General features: G+C 39.8%; 1 protein-coding gene across 9 annotated transcripts in view; it reads left to right on the top strand.

The window, feature by feature from the left end:
- Positions 1–22,768, top strand: part of DPF3 (double PHD fingers 3) — a 194,102-nt gene that overhangs the window by 142,600 nt on the left and 28,734 nt on the right. For 5 of the 9 annotated variants that reach the window (XM_085062237.1, XM_085062232.1, XM_085062231.1 and 2 more), the window contains one exon: positions 9,213–9,341. In XM_085062237.1, the coding sequence (XP_084918363.1) occupies positions 9,213–9,341 (129 nt within the window). Of the gene's footprint in view, positions 1–9,212; positions 9,342–12,153; positions 13,575–18,249; positions 20,405–22,768 lie in introns of those variants that run through there. The other 4 variants (XR_014852632.1, XR_014852634.1, XR_014852633.1 and 1 more) reach the window with 2 other exon arrangements.

Genomic DNA, 22,768 nt, shown 5'->3' with positions numbered 1-22,768 from the left:
CTTGCCTTTCTGCACATTCAGTCCCTTCTATCTCATTCACAGACCAATTTGAGTAGGTCAGAAAATTAACCAGAGATTGGAAAAGACATGTAGATAGGAGGAACCTACTTGAAACTGAGAACCACTCTATAGGTGTGCATCAAAGAGCTGCGACTGGCCCAAGTCCCAAGTCTCACCTCCTTGGCACATCTCGCATCTTGACTGTTTAGAAAGTTTGTCTGTTTACATCTCTTTACATGTCTCTCTTCTTCTGTCCTTCTTCCTCACCTATAGATTACCCATTGCAACATGAAAGATAGTTCAACAGTCTTCTCTGACCTTTGCCTTTCTGAAAACACCCTAGCCTGTGTTTTGTTTGAGCTTTAATGGCTTGCTTTGTATGCTTTATCTAGTCTTTTGACACAAATAAATAGCCCTTCCTGTGTCTAGTCTTGCCTCTGCCTATACACACATTTATTACTGACCTACTCTCTGATTTTTTTACCTGAGTATTGAACTGTGAAAAGGAAATTATAGAAAACCTTTAAAAAGTAAACTTCCCCTTTCCTCAACTGCACTGAAAAAATAAATGATCCCACACCATTCTCAGACTTTTTCTCTGCTGGCTTTTTCTCTACATGTTGGCACTGAAACTGTGAGATTTGTGAGCCCAGGGTGCATCCAAGCCTGCCACAAAACACCTGCTGTTTTATTTCATCTCTCTCCATGGGTACAGGCCAGCTCTGGGGGCAGCTGGTGCTCACAAATTTTGAGACACTTCTGATATAGGAATTACATTAGACTTCTATCTATTGAAATGTGTTTGTGAATGAGTGTACTAGTATAAATGCTCTTCCTTAATTCCTGGGAGAATAGGATAGTGTGTCTACATGGAGAAAAACTTCCTCCTATTTAAAGGAGAAATTTTCAGTGGCATTTTGCTGTGTGAAATGTTGATTACAAGCGGCTGTGCAGAAACAGCAACTGAACAGGATCTTATGCCCACAAGCACTTGGCCAATGACAGTCCTAAACGGACCTAAATAGACAGATCATTTGGTGTTCTGTTGCTGGCCTCGCTGCTGAGTGCAGGTTGATCCATTGTGCAATACATGTAGTTAAGGAGGATGCATTCTTGTGCTCTCCTGCCCCTCTCCTAGTTTAAGCATCTGCCCTGCAAAACCACCTGCCTACATCATTTCATGGCATCAGCCTGTTGTGCCCAGCTCCATCACAGATTTTATTATGTGGATAAATCTCTACTGGAGAGACCAGCCAAAGTTGTTTGTGTACTCTAAGCATAATTGGATACCCAGTCTCCAGAGATAAAAAATTAATGTGCTAACCTCAGTGTGCCTCCAAGCTGTCCTCCAGCTCCCCCACACAGTCATCTTTGAAACATTTTTATTTCCATCCAGGCAGGGGGCTGGCCATGAATAAATGACGAGAGTCAGCCCCTCAGTTGGAGACGAGCTGTTTGTTCCTCTCCACAAGCAGCACCAATTTGAAAAGCTACATCAGGCCTACTTTTTCCCTGCCTCAGTGCTGATCCTTGCTGGGGCCATGGTGGGAGCTACTTCCGAATGCAAGCATGCATCAATGCCCACCTTGCAACAAGATACCCTGCAGCAGGTGCTTTTCAGTGAAAATATGTACATTACCTTGAGTTGACTTCATAGTAATTTAATCTGTTTGGGCTTTTTCTCTTTTCAGAGCTTGTTTTCATAAGGAAAAACACTCAGAATGCTAAAAGAAACAGTAGTGATTCGAGAGTGTGAACTGTGTAAAGATTACCCTTAAATCCTGTTTGCAGCTCTAAATTACTCAGACTTCTGTGTCTGTATTTTGCGATGCTGAATTAAAAATAGATCGGTTGTTTAGAGTTATGGCATAGTGGAAAATCCCCAACTTGTTTCCTATGTACAGGGACCCATAGGGGACTTTTTTTTTTGGTTTTTTTTGTTTGGAGTTATGGGGTGATTGTTTTGTTAGTTTGGTGTTTCTCTTCAATACTGCCTGGACAGGGACTAAAATGTTGCTGTCAATGTGCAACTGTCGATGTGCAATTGCACATCAGTGCAACTGATGTGCAATTGAAGAGAAGCACTGAGTGCTTCTCAGTAGTTTATGGGAAAATATTTCCAATTTGACTAATTAGTTTTTGAAAAGCATGTGTTGCTTCAACAGCACATCAGGTCTTGAGATAAAATGGTGTAATTTATGTATTTATATTTTTTTCCTTTTTCTGCTATCTCCCTGCTTTTTCTGCCTTTTTTTCCCCTCCTCCATGTAGAATTTGAACCAAGTACAATGCAAATACTTTGACTCAATTTGAACCAAATAGGTGCTCTCTGCCTTCTCACACTCATGCAGTGAATAATTTCCAGATCCAAAGCCTACAAGATGTTGCAGGGATCCAGTTCATGGCAGTGGCCATTCTCACCTGAATACTGAGGGATACTGCCAGATGGGGCTGTATATTGGGCATTATAATCCCTTCTTGAGGTGGGATATATTCCCTTAGCCAGTGGGAATGATGTGTTTCAGTGGCTGGGGCCACGTCTCAGGAGAGGTACCCCTCAAAGTCAGGAAATCTATATGCTAAGATGTCAGACTCTTTTGTCGGTCTTCCTATTCTGTATCTCCTACTGTTTATCATCATGAAGCCCTAGAAAGTTACAATGATTTACTGTGAACAGTGGGGTTTTGGCCAATGCTTTAGGTGTTCCTGCAGAACACTCTACAAGGTGAGTAAACAGAATTTCTATGAAACGCTGCCTTAAGATGGAGGAACACTGATTCACAAAATCTACTGAATCCAATCAGCTGATGCCATATTTTCCTAGCTGTACTTTCCATCTACCTAGCTCGCCCTCCAGCTCTTTCATTAGCTCTTCAACTTAAGGGCCACACTGATTCCTGTAAAAGAGATGATCAAATGATCTTCCTTTACCCCCTATTCAGAGGCTTCCTATGACTTTTACAGATGTACCTCCTTCTCCTAGCACTACTTGTAGTGCTCCTTGGCTGTGCTTCTCTGTGAGCAGGGGCTGTAGGAAAGGCAAACCTTTCAGAGTTGCTAAAAGCTGTGCAAAAGCAACAGCTTCTTCTATCCCCACACTACCAGCTAACTTAAAAAAGGAGATAAAATCCAGTTACTGGAGAGAACTGGCAATACTTTGGGTGGGTGGTTTGCAGCACCTCTCAGCAGCATATCCTGCTTCTCTGGCTGCCAGCAAAGGTTATGCCCATCCCATGCGGGGGAGTGCAGTGTGGGAAGCTGGAGCTAGCAGAGGCCATGGGGCTGTGCAGGCTGCTTAGCACGACTCTGGGAACAGAACACCAGCCCTTTCCCAGTGCTACACCCAAGTTCCAAGTGTGTTCAGTTGAAAAAGCACCACATCAACACAGATGTGTTGCCTCCAGCCTGAGCTCGCTTGCAGCCTGCTGCAGGGCCCTGTATCAAGTGCCCCAACACTTCCCAGTTTAGGGCCAGCCAACATGCTTATCTCTGGTGTTAACAACAGACTAAGTGACTGGCCATTTCCTCTCATTCAGTTTGATTTAAACTTCTTCCTGAAAAACTGCAATGAAAATCCCATGCACTTAATTCATGGCAAGGAGTCTGCAGAAATGGCTGTGCACATCCCTGCCTGGCTACATACCTGTGAAAGGGCAAGAGCCTTGAGTGCACTTCAGCTGTGCATGGCCTCTTCCTCACCACAGCAGCAGCTGTGTTCTTTTATTGTTCCTGAAAAGGCAGGGTCTAGCCATGGGCACAAAAGCAGTTCCCGAGTCTACCTCTCTGCCCCACCATTGCTCGCTGCACCCAGCGATGACAGGGGCAGAAGGAGGTGCATGCCCAGCCAGCCATCTCCCCGCTCGTCCATCAAGGAAAGCCACAGTCCAGGCACTGCTCTTTTTTTGCCTTCTCCCTAAAGCCGTGTTTTCACTGAATTATCGCAGTGTAATTCCTCGCGAGAGCCTGCCTGCCCTCCACTGAGCCATTGTGAGCAGCAACTGGAGGGGCTGCGCTGCGATTCCTTCCACTCGAGAGTGAGGTGATAGCAGGTGGCAAGGCCAGCGGCAGCCAGCCGGGCCCACCGGTCACCATGGAGACGGCCAGGCCTGCCAGGGAGGAGCAGGCAGCAAGGAGGGGTGACAGGCACATAGAGCCATAGGTTGGGATTATATGTCACCGAGACCTCCAAGGGGCTTGACGACCGCAGGCGCAGGCTCTTGGCTGGCATTTTGCTGCTCGGGTGGCCAGACATTGGACTTGCCCTTTGCGAGGGAGAAAAAGGGAGGAGCTGGAAAGGAAAACTGGCCCAGTCTCAGACAAAGAGACTTGTAAATTAAACAAAGAAAAGCCAACAAACAAAACCCCAACAAATAAAGCAAATCCACCCCTTTTCCTCCATCGTGAAGTGCACTGACTTGATTCAGGCCTACATGCAGGGTCCCGTGGTCTCTGTTGTGCTCTGAAGATCCTTGTTGCAAACAGAGTAAATGGCCTGATTCAAAGCCTTTTGAATTGAATTGAAAACCTCCAGTGGGCTTTATTGGTTTTGGATCAAACCCAGAAGAAACAGGTAAGAGCTGGACAAAATGTGCTAGGAAAAATCCCTTTGTGAGTGCATATATCTGGCTGTAGCCGATGAACTGTAATCATTGAAATAATTGATGCACAGCTCCACGCCCCAGCAGCAAGGCGTGCACTCTACGAATTCTCCATCACCTTCCCAGTGATGTGGATATGACAAAAAATAGGGATAAATGCTGCCAAACCTAGATGCATATCTTAAATGATGGTTAAATATTATGATGTATTCCCCACAGGCTGAATAACTATACATGACTGTGATTTGATACTAAGGAAGAGAGAAACCAGTTTTTCTTTTAAGCACTGGTTCCACCTCCCAAGTTTTTGAAGATTGTGATCCAAACCATCAAAATAATTTCTCTTAGAAATCAGAAAAATGGATAGATAAAAGGTTCTGTTTGTTTGGGGGTTTGTCTGTATGCATTTAAGGGTCACGTTTTGAAGAATAACTATTTAAAATATCTGTATTCTGAGTTTTCTGTATAAAAATCAGGGATAAAGATTCCTTCTTCTGAACTTGCCTTCCATTCAAGATTTCCTCTGCAGCCCTAAAAGGTAGAAAACTGAGATTTTTTTTTTTTGAGTCATGTGGTCCAGAAGATGATGTAGAATCGAAAATTCCTTATTTCTTTGTTATTTTGTTACAAACAGCTTGCTTTTATTATTAAATTGAAACTATGAGGAAGATAACTTACAGGGTTTTTTTGGTTTCTTGGGAGTTATGAAGGAAGCTAGAATTCTGTTTAGAGCCCCTGCCTTCAAAATCAAGAATGCACAGAAGTTATTTTATAAATTTAAACTCAGCCTACATGTTTAGTTTAGTTTTTCCAGTTTCGTCTAAAGAACAAAGTTACTGTATGATACACTACATAATTTATTTAATTTACTGAACTTTGCAAGAAGACTACTGTGAATGATGATACCATATTTTAAGTAGTTCTTTATTCTGCTCAGCTTGGTATATCTTGAAATTAACTTGATTAGGCTAAGAAGAAAAAAAATGTTTCAGAATAAGTGCATACCAAATTTATTTGGAAATACTGAGTTCATTTTCACTCTGCATCCTGTCTTCACATGAATCACCTTTCAGGTTCAGGGAAACTATTATTTGAACTGTGCAGATATTTCCATGTTGCTCCTTAATAAATTTTTTCAAGTTTTCAAGTAATTAAAAATTTGTATACTCAATTTTGGGGGAGATGTGGATGAAGACAGGGCCTTTGATGAAACTCGAAAGCAGCACTGAGTTGAAATGGCAAGAGGCACTGATTTAAACACACCTCCTCACACCTTAGCTGAGGCAATACTCAAAGCTCCTCATAGCTTTTGGTCTGCTGTTGCAGTTTGCAATGTAAAAGAAAATCAGAGAAGTTTTGAGTAAGTTAGGACAAGATCATGGCTGGTTTTCAGGCTTTGCTTTAACACAGTTTGTAATTCTGGGTGAGTTTTTTTTTTTGTACCAAATCACCAGAGGCAGTCACCTGATCTAAATGATTCAACTCACTGCTAGTGAGTTACTTCTTGCTAGCTGAGCTGTTTGGCTTAAACTAGCACCTTCTACTTGTTGATTAGCTTATGCAAAAAGTGGATACCTAGTTAATTACAATGGCTCACATGAAAAGCAGCAACATTAGTCCCTAGGAAATTAATTGCCCTTTTTGTGAATCCATTCCAATAGTTACTTTTGTAAGTAGTTTTATTGATTTTGGGGTGAGACTGGGGTTGGGCTTTTCCTGCACAATACCCTTTTCATGAAGATTGCATGTTAAATCTTGTCATTTTTCCTTTGTTTCTTAATTCTTTCATCATTTGTGAATGACAGAAGAACTCTGCTTAATATAATCTGAAAATCTCTCTATTCTCAAACCTTCTGTGATTTAGCCTGTGACTTAATTCACTGTGTGGTACTGACCAAGAAAATAAGTTAGGTTTGATTCTAGTTTTTGCCCCTGTTAGAACAAAAATGTTTTGACAAGAATAACATTGCCTGGCTTATTTGACTCTAGAGACACATCATTTAAGATATCATTGATGTAACTAGGAACTTCTCATCTGTCTGTGACTTTTCAGGTCTGGTATCTCTATCACACTACTGAGCCAGGTTAAAAAATGAGCACATGGACACATGAAAAATTAAATAGATTGGAAGAAAATAAAGAGGAAAAGAAAGGAAGAGAAGAGAAAAAGAGAAAAGAAAAGCGATCAAACACCATGTTTATTCTCTTGCCAATAGTCTGGGATAATCCTTTCAGTGTTATCACACTCAGCAAATACTCTCCATCTCTTCCACACACTATGGATGAATTGATCAGTGCATGTATTTTCACAAAGTTTCCCTGTCCCATTTCCAGTTTGACAGTCAGTGGATCTTATGGTCATAATCCACACTCAAAAAATTTAAGTCAGTATATGCAGAGTGTTAATCATACCATTATGAGCAGTGGTAGAAGTGGTGTTCTTTCCTAAGTCTGCTGGCTGGCACCCTGACTGCTTGTTTATATTTGTGGCCTCACCACAGAATTTTTGTGTGTTTGAGAGTAAGCCAGTTTACCACTCTGCCTCCAAGTCTTTCAGCTTTAAAGTGCAATGTGATCTCACCATGAGACTTAATTAGGGTCCAGAACACTTTAGTTAGAGTCAACAGCAAAAGAGGCTTTTGACCTCACTGAAGCTTAATAATAGTATCTGTAAGGCACTTCAAGACACTTGGATTAAAGGGGAAACAATGTAATAAGGAACAACAACAAAAAAAGTCACTGAATACTGAGCTTGCTGAGTTTGCATTGCATGTGGCCTGTCTATAGATGCAGAACAATATAAAGAGGCAATTACTTAACTTTTGCAAAATGGAGCTACAGTGGGAAATATAAATGCTAGGGAGGTCTGCTTTTTATGCACAAAATATGTACAAGCAGCAACTTTATGATCATTTTGTTGCAGCTCTTAAAATAAACCGGTGTGCTAGACTTCCACCTGGTTCCTCTTCTTTTTTTGCTTATCTTGCATGCATGTAGTAAATGCCTTTCTGGAACAGACAAAATGCTAATCTAATACTGGGAACTTCTCTCTGGTTTTGAGAGAATTGGGGATCTGGTAACCAGGACCATTTCAGAGCAAAGTCCATTATTTAGTAAATACTGTCAGGGTCTCCATGACCACAGAGGAAGACAGTAATGTATTTGCAGCCTTGTGGGTTTTAATTTTCTTCTTAATTTCACCTTACCTGGAATCTTTCAGTTACCAATCTCCAGAAGTTCAGCAAATCAACAGCTGGAAATGAATGAATAACTAGATGCACCCAAACCAGAAAACCAGATTGAACTTGGAGGAAATTTTAATTTTAAGTGTATGTCTTGGACTGCTACCAGAAGCCCTTTAGAATGTCATTGTCCTTTGGGGGAAATTTGAATGTGGACAAAAAGACCATTAATAAAAGCTGTCAAAACATCTGTTAAAAGTCTGCAAGTTACAAAATATGCATTAAAAAGATAATTAAATAGAGATGGTACAGTTTAAAGTTCTTCATTTTCTCATTTGTAAAATTCTTCATGGGGTAGGCTTAGGCCAGGTATACCTACTGGTATATAACTGGATTTTTTAAGTTCAAAGAGAAGAAACAAAGATGAAGACCAGCCATGACCTCCATTCCCTTCCCCAGTTCATAGTTAGGGTGTACAGGAAGAAGTTTTCCTTCTCTGGAGAGCAGAGAAGGAAAATGGCAGTTGTGAGCAAGAAAAAAAGGACATTGCTGTTCTGCTCAACTGAGAGGAATGCAGAAGGCCTCTGCTCTTCTCTCCTTCCTAAGGGATCTGCCTCCTTCTCTACTTAAGATCACTGTGTGTCTGCTCCTTTCCAACTATTCCTCGTTGGAAAATAAGAATATTATCTGGCTCATTTTCTCTTGGCTGAAAGAGCTTTTATCTCTGCTGGCTGGGATGTCTGCCTGAGGCTGACTCTGCACCTGTGCTGGGTGCTGGGGTAGTGTTGGACCTGCTGCCCTCCCTGCTCATCCCATGGAATGAGTGCTGCATGTGGTAAAGTCTTTAGTGAAATATCCCCAAATGGCTTTGCCTGTGAATATTCAGGAGCTTTTGAACCAACCTTCTGACTACGGACACCCTGCCATTTAGAGATGTAGTCCCCTAAAAAGCTACTTGAAATAAAACCTGAAAGGGTACCTCTCCCCCTGTCTTCCTGCTGTTGATTTTTGAGTTTAGGAGACTGTATTTTTCTTTTCTGAATTTGTATTTTGTGGGTTTATGATGATGACTGCTGCATGAAAACCCAAATTTGGCTTACTAACAATATACATCTTATTTTGCATTAGAGATTGTCTTTATACCTGTATGTGCTACAAAAATTCCTGAACCATAAAGGCATATGTGGAAACACGTCCTTGAGAGGGAGCAGCCTGGCAGGGATTATAAAGGATATGGTGAAGGGCATTTCAGGCAAAATAGATACAACCTTCAAATAGAGGTGGTTTATGCAGTTTGCTTTTTGTTCTGATTGACAATGTTTTGGGAAGACTGTGGCCTGCAAACTCACTGAGCTAACACCATATCAAGGATAAGGAGGAAATGTCCAAATGAATGTTCTTTGAGTAAATCTTATTTCTAACCCAACTACAGCCCAGAAAGGACCAGATGGGGTCATCATTCCCAATAACTACTGTGACTTCTGCCTTGGAGGCTCCAATATGAACAAAAAAAGTGGCCGGCCTGAGGAACTTGTATCATGCTCAGACTGTGGGCGCTCTGGTAGGTGACTTCTTCTTGCATCTTTCTTGTACAAAGGCATTTGTGTGATTTTGTTTTTGCACCTTCTCAAGATTTTGAAGAAAGTCAGCATATTTGGGAAGGGATAGAAGATGAAATCCTACCTCTTCTAGGTGTTGTGGGAAAGGATGACTGAAAAATTTGGTATCGTAAACCCCACTGTTGGATTCACATTTTTAAGCCAATGAGGTCTTACAAAATAATGAAGTTTTAATGTGTTTATTGGCTTTTGGGACCATTGGTACATGCACTAGTTGTTCTTCATATGGAAGGGGAAAATCCTGTGACAATTTTAAAGAATGGTCTCTGTCTTTAAATGCTGCAATTACAACTATAAATTACTTACAAGATTTATGAAAGTTGCATGACAAGCATTTCCATTGATTACACATTTCATGCATTTCTTCATCCAAAAAAGAAGGAGGGAGAAAATTACAGGGTTGGTATGGGGGTAACTGTCAAGAATTATCCTCTTACAAGATGACTATCATTAGTTTTGTTTGAAGAGGTTTTTATTTCTCCCTTTTCTTCCTTTCTCTCTTTTTAAATGTAGGCAATTGTGTCTTTCCCATTCTGAGTTCTCTTTATTTCTGGGCTGTTGTTTTCTTCCTTCCTTTCTTTCTTTTTTTTTTTTTCCCTTTCTCTTTTTTTGGAAAATTTTATACCAGCTGAACAGTTATTTATAGCTCATGTAGGAGGTAGTGGTGGTGGTAGAGGGAATGGGAGACCTTTAACAACTGCATATTCCAGCTTTGGTCCAAGTTTCCACTTGTGGTATTTTTGTATAGTGGTGATACCAGTGGTAATAAGACGATCATATGGAAACCTGAAAACCAAAGAGGCCTTGAAATTCAGTATGAATGCTGCTCCTTCTGTACTGTAGTTACTGAAAAATGTCTGTTGCTTCATGGCTGAAATGAGATGTGGAATGTTCTCATGCCAAGGAAATGGCCTTTTTATGCTCCTGCTGAAATTCATAGTAAGCCTATTACCACATTCAGTGGGAGAACGACTAGACTCTCACTGACAAACTGCATTCTGCAGTTGTTGTGACCTCTGAAGATATTCTGAAATGATGCTGGTCATCAGAGGATCAATGGCAACCCCTTTGGTTTTCTCCAGGGGCATCCTGACAAATGCTGTGCAGTCAGAGACATGTACCTTTCAGTGTATATGTGATTGCTTCTAATTACCGAAGGGGGAAGTTGATGGGGTCTGTGGTGCCATCTTGGAAGATCATTGCCCTTCGTCTTGGTTGTTATATTTCAATATAACTAATTTCAGCATTGTTCTGATACGGCACAGGGAGATGGATACATATTTTATTGTTTCTTAAACACTGCAATGGTGATTATATCAGAATGCAACACAAATACATTAATTCCCTTGATTCCTTAGCGCGATAGAACAAGCAGATCAGCATGTAGCCTAAATTGTGCAAAATCAGTTCCATTAAATGCTGTCCTTGTACAGATTCTGACCCACTCGGGTCATTCATAGGGGTCTGCAATGTGTGTCACTGATATGTGATGAAAGTGATTAAGGTATAACCACACACTAATCCTCTTTGGTGTCTGCCATCTTTCACTTTTATAATAATGGAGAACATTTTCATTACAAAGAAAGAGATGTCATGGAAATTATACTGTTTCCTCTGTTCACAGTCAGTAAAATCACATTTCTACAATATGGTTCATCTGCCAATTATTTTGTTATATCCATTTTCTTTTTTGTGAACAGGATTTAATTCTTTATGGCTCACACAATGCAGTGTTCTTGTTATGTGGCTGATTCCCGTAGCTGGAGCAGAGACCCAACAGTTGGTTGCTTAATACCATGCTACTGTTTGTACATAACAAAATAGCTGTTCCCTAAAATTTTACTCTTTAATTTTGCTGGGGCACAAGAGACATTTTTTCTCTACCTTCTTTGAAAAGGGAATTTGAAGGTTGTACTATTAATCACATAAAAAGTTTGACTGAAAGAAAAACAAGCCTCAATTTCACAGATTTCAGTATTTGACTTCTCTTTTTATGAGTCTTCTTATGGTTGTTGTTGCCATTATTGATACTCTGTGTGGAGAATTTCCTGTTCCATCTTGAAAGTTGGATTGACTCACACAAATTTGAACTTTTCAGTGTTCCCCAAGATGGGTTACTCCTCCTCTCAGTTGTTTTAATTGTCGAACTATATCACTAGTTTTAGGGTTTTTTTAAATTTTTGAAGGACATGCCAAGAAATTTGTGTTAAAACATTGGTTTAGGTTACTTTCACTTAGTTTTAAAAATGTATTTTACTTTGTCTACAAAGGAGGAGGTTCTTTACGATCAGGTGAAGAATGGGGATAAAAAATAGTCCTGAGGTCAATGAGGTATCTAGTGGTTTACATTCCTATAGCAGAAAATTTGTGAGAGTTGATGCCATTGTGCTTAGAGCTAAAAGTGTCTCATTATTTATATGGTCTAAAAATATTTAAAAATTGATCTAAGTAATCACAAGGAAATATTTTAATGTCTTTTGAAGAGAGGAAAACATGATTAACCCTTTCGCTGCTGTAGCTATGGGCACCTGTGGTGTTTGTAGATATTTTTTTCTTCGAAAGAGAAACTGATCCTTTGTTGTTTTTCTTACTGCAGTTCTACCTGTGCTATGTTGTTGGGGTGCGTGGGCACAAACAAGCACACACCTGTGAGCTTGATAACCTGACTTGTTTAATGATAATGATGATGAAAAAAATATGATGATGATGCCTGTTGCTTAACCCATGTGCTGATATATTCATCATACATGTCAGCTCATTTGGGAAGAGAAGGCAGGAGGGACGAAGCAGCGCCAGCACGCACTGCGGAGGACTTGTTCGGTTCCACGTCAGAAAGCGACACCTCGACCTTTCATGGCTTTGACGAGGACGATGCAGAAGAGCCTCTCTCGAGCCGAGGAGGTGGCTGTGGTAGCAGCTCTCCCTCTGCAGACAAAAAGGGCGGCTGCTAAAATAGCTAAAAAGACACAGAAACTCTGAGCGATTTGCTGTCCTTTTTACTGCTAAGATTATTATTACCTTTTTCAATTTTTTTTTTAATTTTAGGTCCTCTTGGGTTTTTGGCTGGTTGTTTTTTTGATGTCCCCCCCCTTTTTTTTTTTTGTTTTTTGTTTTTTGTTATGTTTTCCCTGTGGGGCATACACTGAAAGCACAAGCTTTTAAAGCTCTTGACAACTACTTTGAAGAGACAGAAGGTTTTGATTTCCCTTTTTGTTTTTTTGTTTTGTTTTGTTTTAATTTGGTTTTATCCCACCTCCCCTCCTTCTCTTTCTCTTTGGAAACATAAAAAGTGGATTTAATATTTTTTTTTAATAGTGAGCAGAGTTGATTTTCTTGTCTTTTAATATATATATCAGCAAACCACAAAAAATACAGATGGGTTGGAGAACAGAAAGCAAACCCAAATAGTTTTTTTTAATTATTATTTATATATTCTATATATTATTAGAAAAACTACTTTTTAAATAAAAAATAGAAAAAAAACCCAACAAAAAAGCAATGGATGTCTACTTGATAATAGAACTGTTTCTAAAGAACCACTGTGGGCGGACTCTATCAGGGGACAAGGAAACCCTTGATGTGATGGCTTCTGCGTTTCGAGATTTTGCACTTACTGTAGCATGTGAAGTCTGGCTCTTCTCATACACCTGCTACGCTACAGCCTGAGGATAGAAGCAGCACCATTGAAGACCATGGCCTTGGGGAACACATTTCCATCTCCTCTGGACACCCTTACACTCAATAGATCTCTTCCTCCCTGCACACCCCTTCATGTCTTCCCTGCATCGTTCTACTTTTTTTTTTCTTTTCCTTCACCTTTCACTTGATGGACAGCAATTTCCAAGCATAGGGATGGCATATGAATGGCAAATCATAGACATCACAAACAAAACATATGGAGGAGCAGAACCATGGAAGAAATGACATGGAAAAATACCTCACCTATACTTTTCTTTCCATTTTTAAATTTCAAGTCACAGCATTTTTTCCTGTGTTGCCCTGTTTTTTCTCTCTGTAGTGTCTTGTGAGACACTCTATTTTCTTTTTAATAGCTTCTTTTGAAATAAACCAAAGCAATACTAATTAAAGTTCCAAGGGCAATGGAGAAGAGAGTGACTTACTTCCTTCCCAGCGTCTTTCCCAGAAAGGAGGAAACATGCAGCAGGATTTGAAAGGTATGTCTGAGCTGAAATGTCTTTCACTCAATTGTGAAATTTCTGTGCCCTGGATTTTCAACAGACTCCTGACTGAGCTTTGTTGTAGGAGCAAGTCCCATGGAAATTGTATTATAAGTATGTGCCCCATTCACACCCCTGGTGAAGCTAATGGAAGTTTTGTGGGAGCAGGATCCAGACTTGTGTACAGTCAGAGGTGATGCAAAAGTAGTCACTGTGTAGTTATGTTTTGCTGTCCTAATGCAGGCAAAATATCTTCCTGGAGCGGGGGCAAGGTTAGGTTCTAAAAATCTATTTTTACTGATTTACATAATACAAACAGGGTGAAATCATGACCTCATTCAGACCAAAGGCAAAAGAGATATTTCTCTGGACAATGCCTAATGCTTAAACTGTAGGTGTGTGTTATTGATACCAGAGTAAAAGTCTCAGCCTTGCAATAAAGAATTTGAATATGTACAATGAATGAAGCCAGACCAAATGGATTCCATTTTTCCTGTTTCTTTGCTAGGGTAGCCTGTCTGTGAGAATAATTTCAACTCCCCCTCCCACCCTCCAACCTTGTAAAAAAAGAGAAACAATTCAGTCTCTTAATTTTATTATTATTCCCTTTGGACATGGAATGAGCAGTGGCCAAATTCTACTTTTAGGTATACAGTCGAGAATATAAGCTAACTGATGTCTAGATTACATTAATAATCTGCCTTCAGGATGCTGTTAGAAAACATTACTAATACCTCTCTATGTGTATACCAAAGGACAGTGCATTGCAGAGGCATGCACACTTGCCAGGAGAGAGCCTTGTTTAAGCTCTCCCCATTTTGATAATCCTTTTCTGTTGCCATTGTGTTTCTCTTGATTTATTATAATCAATCAAGTATCAAATCAATTATATTTTGACACAATGCTATCAATGAGAAGTGTGCTTTAACTGATAAAAACATTCATTTCTTCCACAATCAGTCCTTTTCCCCTCTGAAATAGTGCAAGATATATAATGTTTTGCTACTCTTCTGTATTTACTAAAGCTCAGTCCTTGCAGCCCCTCAATTAGGTAGCTGAAACCTACCCAAGTACATCTTTCTGAAGAACTCCCATCACTGCATCAACTGCAGAACAGGAGTCTGCAGGAGTCTGCAGGAGTTTTCCAAGTGGAGTCCTTAACATTGTCTTTTTTGAACCATGCCTAATGCATTCTGGGCTCTTTTAGAATACAAACAATAATCAGATGTCCATAATTCATTAAGTCTTGACTTAGTTTCACAAATGCAGTTACTATAACAATGCATACAGTCTTAATCCTTTCGCAACCAAACCATCCATCTTTGTGACAGCTAAGTAACACAGTACCCTCAGAAAGAAGACACAACAGCTCACAAAGATGGCATAAAATTGCCATCTGACATTTATTACAGATAGCATAGAAAAGTATCCTCCCTGTTATTGATGTCAGTAATGTGTACATGGATGGTCATTCGTTCAATATAGTCCTGAGAGAGCAAGTAAGGTAAAATTAATTCACTGTTAACGGAGTGAGTGTAGTTCTTGGATTCCTCAGGATGTCTTATTAGATTGAGATAACCAACATGAGTTTAGTCCAGCAGGCTGAGCAGTGTGGTACTGACCATATGAAGGTATTCATCATAGCAAGTAAATGAAGATGTAGAGTTGGAAGATAAAAGAGCACTTGTTTAAGCTAGGTTGTAAAGTAGTGTTAATGGTGAATATTGCATGGAGTGTTGATATGGACATGAAATATTCTCAGGACATGTAGTGCTGGAGTGAAGGCTGGGAACAGGGAAAGAAGGTTGGTAGCTTCGAAGTTGAAGGAAGATGAAGGAAAAGCAAACGGGCTGCTACACAAGACCCTTTCATGAGGGGAAGATGACAATGTTAATGAGGCAGAAAATATACAGGAGAAGGTTTCATAAGTGCAATAAGAAAAAGAAAAGGACTCTGACACTTACATAACCAGCTCAGAAATGAGGGAACTGCACAGTATCAATTGTATCTTAAAAGGCACATAGGTTCCAAACCAAACTAGGGAGGCATAAAAAAAAGTTTGCAATGTGAATTCTGGATTGTGTCTAAAAATTCATCTTTGAAATCAGAGAGAAATGTGATGCTCTTTATTCCCTAGTGATTTCAGCAGTTCTGTGAAACTTTCTGTTCTTCATTAAATCTTCAAAGGTGTAGCCCGTCAACTAATCACAACCCTGGCTATTCCAGTTCTCAAAAAATGTCTTTCCTATTACAGGGAGGTTGGCACAAGGCTGTCCAAAGATTCTCCTGAAACACATGCTCCCACACAAACTATGTACCAAAATAAGACAAGCCCAATGCGAAATGTGAATAAAGGGGTGTTTCATTTCTGGCTCTAAATGCAGACTTTTCTGTGTTTAATCATACAAGCTGTCTCATCAGGCACCTTTCCACTGCTCCATACTAAAGGATCTTAGAAAACATGCATAGTTTCCAGAGTCATCTTATGCTAACTCTGATTCACAGATGGGAACAGGAGAATAAAGGAAGTGGCATGCTGCTTGAGCAGCTGATAAGGGAGAAAAAAGGCTACATGGAGTGTGCACTGATCCTTAGCCTATTCCCTTTTGAGGCATTTAATTAGTTGAAATTTTAGCAGGGACAGACCTCAGCTCTTTCATGAAAACAGTATAAAATTTCAAGCGTGATAATATACATTGAGAAGATTTTAAGAAAATACAGGATTCTGGCATAGAAGTTAAAAAAAAAAGAGAACCAGGCATGTGGTGGAACAATAATGGAACTGAAATCTGACATGCCTCACTTTGCATCTCTTCCCTTCACCCAGGCACCCCCCAGTTTTGTGGGCTGGATTTTTATTTCTTGAATATGTAATGGTGCTTGGAATAACATCATATGTATGTGGTAAGGTCATAAATGATGAGCTTGGGCTGCTGAAACAAGGGCCAGAGAGAACTTTACCACTGACTTCAGAATGATTACCACTGGGCTTTCTTAGCTATTGCTTTTATTGAATGAAATCTCCCTGTTAATATGCTTGCTGGTATGGTGTAGACAAGTTCTGAGATGGCCATTTGTTTCAGCAGAATGTGTTATTAGAATCCCCTCCCTGCATTGTTTTGCCTTTGAGCTTTTACATTAGTTATTCATTTTGAGTTCCAGTTTGCCATTTTACAGACCTCAGCTTAGGCTCTTGATTGAAGACAGAGACTCAGTTTGCTGCCTGCTGATGCATGGAGCAAACAAGAACTGCACCCAGAGAATCACTGAGTCCGGACTGTGCCGGGGCACCACTGTGTTCACTCCTGTTCACTTTGCTTTTCTTTGGTTAATTCTTGCAATGATATTTTGAGATGGGCCCTAAAGTAACAGTTAAAATACCACAAAACTATGGAGTTTTTAAAGCCATGCTCTTCATGCAATTTTCCTCTTCCCCATGGCAGGCAGTTTTACTCACTCAATTCCTCAAGCAAACACTGTATTGACCCTACTGGGAATCTTATTATAAAAACTGCAAAATCTGCCCAGTGTGTTCTGTGCTGCAACATATGTAGATGTTTCCAATAAACACCCATTTCATATTCTCCTTTTTTCCCCCCTTCTTTATATGAAGTTTGTAGCTGTAAGTAAAGTATGAGGCACATGCAGGAGTTCATGCTGGCATGGGGTTGTTTTGACAAACCTCACAGTGCAGGAATTCAGCCAGGCTGAATTTTTGCTGACTGAGCCATTACAATAAACCATACCAATCGTTATTCTCTTTGCCAGGTATCTACCAGTGTTGAAAAACCCCCAACCTCTATAAATACCATGGAATACTGAAATTGGGTCAGAACTGTTTTCATGTCCCTGTCTGTATTTCCAAGAATGCTAAGTTGCTAATTTCAGAGAAGACAAGTTGTAATAACATTTAGTAAAAAAACCCAGCTCTTGGGATTTCCAGGTCTGATAGCTCTGTTAAGTGGATGCTGCCAGTTCATGTCTTTGACTTTTTCTTTTGGTTGCTGGCAGCTCCTAAGATTTTGGACCATTGCATAGTCCAGAACTGATATAAGAAACGTGGGGAGGACATGGGAAGAGACACTTGCAGTTTTTGGAAATAAAGAGATTATTTTATTTGCTATCTAATCCTGCTCAGGACTTAGCAGTATGTAACTTAGTCAATTCATGGAATAAATGCAATGCAAAATGCAATCTTTCATTCTTTCCATAAGTTATTGCATTGCTTCCACCCCATGTGTATCGTTCAGACTTCTGAAAATGTCTTTTAAGCCATGCTGCACACGCTTGTGGCTCCTTACAAATAATTAGTAATATAGTGAGGTAATTGGAGCAGGATTTCGTAAGCAAAGGTCTTAACCTCTAGTGAAGAGACAGCTATCTAAGCTGAATGATGAAGGTTATTTGATGATGTTCCCAGTAAGAAAGTCTGACAGTGTTCAGTGCCTTTCTTTTGGATATGCTTCTTCTTATCCTATTTGTTTGCTTTGTATTCATTTATGGCTTTCACAGTCAGTTGAAACTGAGTCTGTTGAGCTATATTTTCAAAGAACTAGAATGCAAGCAGTGTTGGAAGTTTGGTTTGTGCTATTTCTGTTTTTTTCTGAACACTTTCTTTTGTTGTCTGTTTGAGTTTGTTTAGTTTTACTTTGTGTTGCCTTTCCTTCTGCAGTCAGCCCTGCCCTCATGGATTCCAGCAGCCTTCAAGCAAGACATTTCAGAAGAAGACTGAGAGAAGCCAGGATGCTTTGATACTTCTTTCCTTGCCCTGACTCTTCTGTACCCGTGTTCCATCTGGCACAGGAGCCTTGACTGTGGGAAGTTGGCTGCCAACTGTTGAGAGAAGTTCTGGGGATGCCCTAAGCTGGTGCAATACAAAGAAGTTTTTTGAAGTCTTGATTTCACTTTCTTTTAAGTGTGTGTATAAACCCAGGTCACACTGGAATTGATCTACAGTAGAACTGACTGAAAAACAAACTGAAAAAGACAGCTATTTTATTTATTTCGATATTTAAGAAAGAAGTGCTGAAGTTGCACAGTATTTTTGTTTGAAATACATTTTACTTCAAATTTTAAATGCAATTTTGTGAAGACATGAAATTTTAAAAAGCACTTACTGTAAAATAAAGACTGAATATTTACTTTAAGGAAAAACTTTTTTAAAATAATGAAAATAAAGGTCAACTCTGCTCTCTCTCTTACTTTAAAGAAGCCATTCATACATGTGCTGGGTATCTTTGTTTTTTGAAAATTGGATGTGGTAAGTGAAGATTGTTCTGGTTTATTTTCTCCTTAATAATATTACCCTGTTAGATGCTTAAAACTTACTTTGCTATACTGTGTTAGGCACAAATCTGAACAAAAACTGTTGGAGTAGTGAAGACCAGGCTCAGTGGTTGAATTTTTTTGTTATTGGATTTTGTGTCCTTTTCAAAGGACTGTCTTCTCCCAGTAGGATTGATGTGTCTCTTCTGCATGGCAAAAGAGGTTTGCTCTTGAGCAACTCCGTGAAGTACTTCTGCTGAAAGAGGGAGTTAAAAATTGAAAACAACTCTGTTTGTTTTTGTATTATTTTTTGCTTTGTTAATTCCAGAGCTGATTGTGAGTTGGTTGTAAGGGAAGCATCTAAATGTTAAGTGCTCTTGGCATGGATATTCCTGTCAAGGATGATGTCATGTAGAAAACTGACGTACTTCAGCCCTTTATGAAGAGGTAGTGGACTTTAAAAAGCACACAGGTGCAACCACATGTCTGCAATAAGCAACAGGGGTTACTATGCAGGGGAAAAATATGAGTTCCCACAGCTGCACTCCTAAGTTGTTCTGTGAGGCAGCAGTGAGGGATGTTCACATCCCAAATTCTAAGTCATTAGGAATTTTCTCGGTGAAAGAGGTGTTTTCCGTCACACAAGCACTGGAGGGTTTTGTTGGCTGCCAAATCTGCTCACAGTGGATAGCTCAGGTCTGTTCAGTGTCATGTGTGATGCAGTCTAGTAGGGAGGCAGGACAGCCTTGTGTCCTAGAAGAAGAGTATTGGACTTGGCTCTGTCTGGCACCCCTGTTACAGAGGAGAAGCAAACTGAGGGCAAACCATACCAACAATTATTGGGATAGACCCTCAGGGTATAGGCAGAAAAAAGTTTTGTTAATGTGGCTTATGTTGGCTTCCAAAATGAAAAAACTATGTCTAAAACAATGCATGGTGACTAGGTGAAGCTGACAAAAAACTGATACTGCGTTGTGTTTCTTGCTCACCTAGAACTCAAACTCACCTCATTGAGAGGTTTCCATGTGTCAGTAGCAGCAGATTTTTTACTCTTCTCCCTTTCCCTTCTCCCACTTCTTCCCAGATTAAAACGTAAAGTCAAAAATAATCATGTAAGATAGTCCTGCTCCAACTAAATTAAATGACAATTCGTGTCCTAATTGGGCTCTTTAGCAGGATGGGTTTGCTTTGTTCATGTTTTTGGTTTCTAAACTTGCAGTGGGGAACTGCCTCTAGAGAAAAAAAAAACAGAAAAGAAATAAATTTTTATTTCATCAAAATATAAAACGCACAACTGTAATGAAGATTTGAAAACTGTAGGGTCTGTGTTCAGTTTGTGTAATATTCCTTCCAAATAAAAGCTCTATTTCCAGCATCCCTACTGTATATTCCTCTGTAAATATTACTTTCCCAAACCAATTCCACAAGGTCTTTTTTAGTGCAAATATTCTTCTTTTAAAAAGACATTGTTGAGTAACATACATGTACATTTACTTTTCTAAACTCTCCATTGTTTATAATACTCTTTTTGAAGCTTAAAATAAAACTTCCTCCTCTATTGATTTTGTTTCCCTTTTCCATTTTGTAAATTATGACTTTTGTCCCTGGATTTTGTTTTGTATTTCCTAATGAACCATGTCATTAACCAAGAATTATCTTAATTTTTCTCTTTTACTTTCTCTTCTCCATTCATTGGACTGCAGAAACTGGTCCTGTTACTTGCTATAGTGAAGGTAGGCAGGAAATAAAAAAGTGTTTTTGTATAGGACTCATTATAAGAGTGTTTTCTATCATTTGGTGATAATGGAGGATCTTCCTAAATGTGTTTGTGTTTTAATAGCCTTCTTCATGAGATTAGTACAGTTGCATTAAGTTAATTTAGAGTCAGAGGTGGAGTCTAAATTATATGATAGCTGTTTGCATAGATTTTAGGGAGATTGCCTTAAGGAGTCCTGCCCCTACCTATGCTGTTTCCAGTCCTGTCACTGGAGTAACTAGAAACTGTTGTTCCCTTTGCATTTCATAGTGCTGGCATGAACCTTTTCCTTTTACATGTATTAGGTTAATGACATGGCTGTATAGAATGGAAAGAGAAAGAGGAAATACTGTTTCAGATTAGATGCTATCTTTTTAGGAAACTCTGTGTGTGACCTCTTTCCTAATACGCCTTGTTATTTTTATGAAGCTCTGTTATACAGATGGGCTCCTACCTGCCTGATTCTTAATATCTGTGTGTGACAGATTGTGTGTCTTTGTGGCAGATAATTAACTATTCTTGGTCTTCTTTTATAGTCTTTCCCTATACATTTGTATTTTTCCCAGGTGTAATTTCAATTTCCATTAGTGTTTTGTTTCTTTGCTTTTTTTTCAGGTCAATATGATTTGAAAACTTCACTCCTTGCCTTCAGACCTTATCTTTACCTGTGCAAGGACTTTGGCCAATTAATTGGAGGAAGGAGTAAACAAAAAGGCAGTTTCAGCTACCTTTGCTGTCTTCAGTTACTGTGGCTCTTTGGAACCTGTTTGGGATCTGCTAGAGCAGCTCATGGACTCCTTACTGGATTGTCCTCAATTCTGTGGCTAAAAAGGTCTTTCCTTCCTTTTCACTTGTTGTGCACTGGGGAGCAAAGGCAGCTGAAAAGGTGGGGTAGGTGCCAACTGTATCCCTGAGCCATGCTGAGAAGGCAGCTATGATAGTCTCCTCAGTGCACACTGAGTAATAGGATTGCTGCTTTTTACAGCCCCTCCTAGAAACTTCCATTTTCCTTTCTGTGATTTGATCTCAGATATTCCTACAACGATCGGAGCTGCAGGCCTAGAGAACTACTTTTCATAAGGATTTCGTGGGGGGCAGGTAATCTTTTCCTACCTGAAAGCAGAGAAAGGAGGGGAGGGTATGTAATTGCTCCTGGTCAGTGCTGCTGTTTCTTCTCTAAGCTTCTCTTGAGCTTTCTGCTGTGCTGCAGAGGACAGAGAGACCTAGGCAGAGGTTGGACTGAGAGCAAAGCTGAATACTGACAGAAGCCAAGCAGGCGGAAGGAAGGAAGGAAGGAAGGAAGGAAGGAAGGAAGGAAGGAAACTGTGGTATCACTGCACTTTTCTTGTTCAATAGAGCATGTCCCATTCTAATATCCACTGTCATTTTCATTGTCCTCAGTGGGATGGATGCAGAGAGCAGAACAAGATATTTCTGCTAAGGTATCCAGGAGTGAACATGTATGTTGAAACTGGCCTTTATGGATGTCTGCCAACACCTTGTTTAGATGAATGGGATCCTTCCCACCACAGCAGGGCTGTTGCTACAAGCTGTCACACTCCAAGGAATGCCTCTACATAAGTCTTACTACTTAGAACATTTTTGTGCCTTTTTTTTCCCCCCTTTCCTTCTCTTATTCTTTTTTTCTATTTTTTTAAAGCCACAGGCTCGGAATTAGAAATGTTAAAGAAAAATTTTAGTTTTGCAGAAATTATCTGAACAGATAAGCCCCTGAACAGATTTGTGCTGACATAAATAATCTTATTTTCCTGTTTGGAGAATGGCTTTTGCCAGTGAGAGTGAGACATGGCAGCAGGAGGGACTAAAAATGTCTTTCAGCACTGAAGTAGTTAATGGGTGCCCCCAAAGCTGTGTTTCCCTGGGCTAAGACTGAGCTGAAGGCTGGCAAGGCTGAGGGTTGGAATCCTGATTTCTCTGGGTGGAGTGAAAACAGCATCAGCTAATTTGCTTTGGCCTGAAATAGAATATTGCACTGGTTTAAGATTTATTCCAAACTTTTACCTACACTCAGAAAAAAAAATCTGATGAAATATGCATCTTGGATCTGTAAGCCCTACTTGTATTTAAATCCATCAGCCTATGGATGATAAAAAAAACCCCACAACACTTTCTCTCTAAACCTGAGCTTGACTAGACTTCTCTGTACCCT

Source organism: Lichenostomus cassidix, chromosome 5 (assembly GCF_008360975.1).
Source record: "Lichenostomus cassidix isolate B80296 chromosome 5, HeHo_3.0, whole genome shotgun sequence".
Taxonomy (NCBI): Eukaryota; Metazoa; Chordata; class Aves; order Passeriformes; family Meliphagidae; genus Lichenostomus; species Lichenostomus cassidix.
The sequence above is the reverse complement of the archived record's forward strand: the minus strand, read 5'-3'. Positions and strand labels throughout refer to the sequence as shown.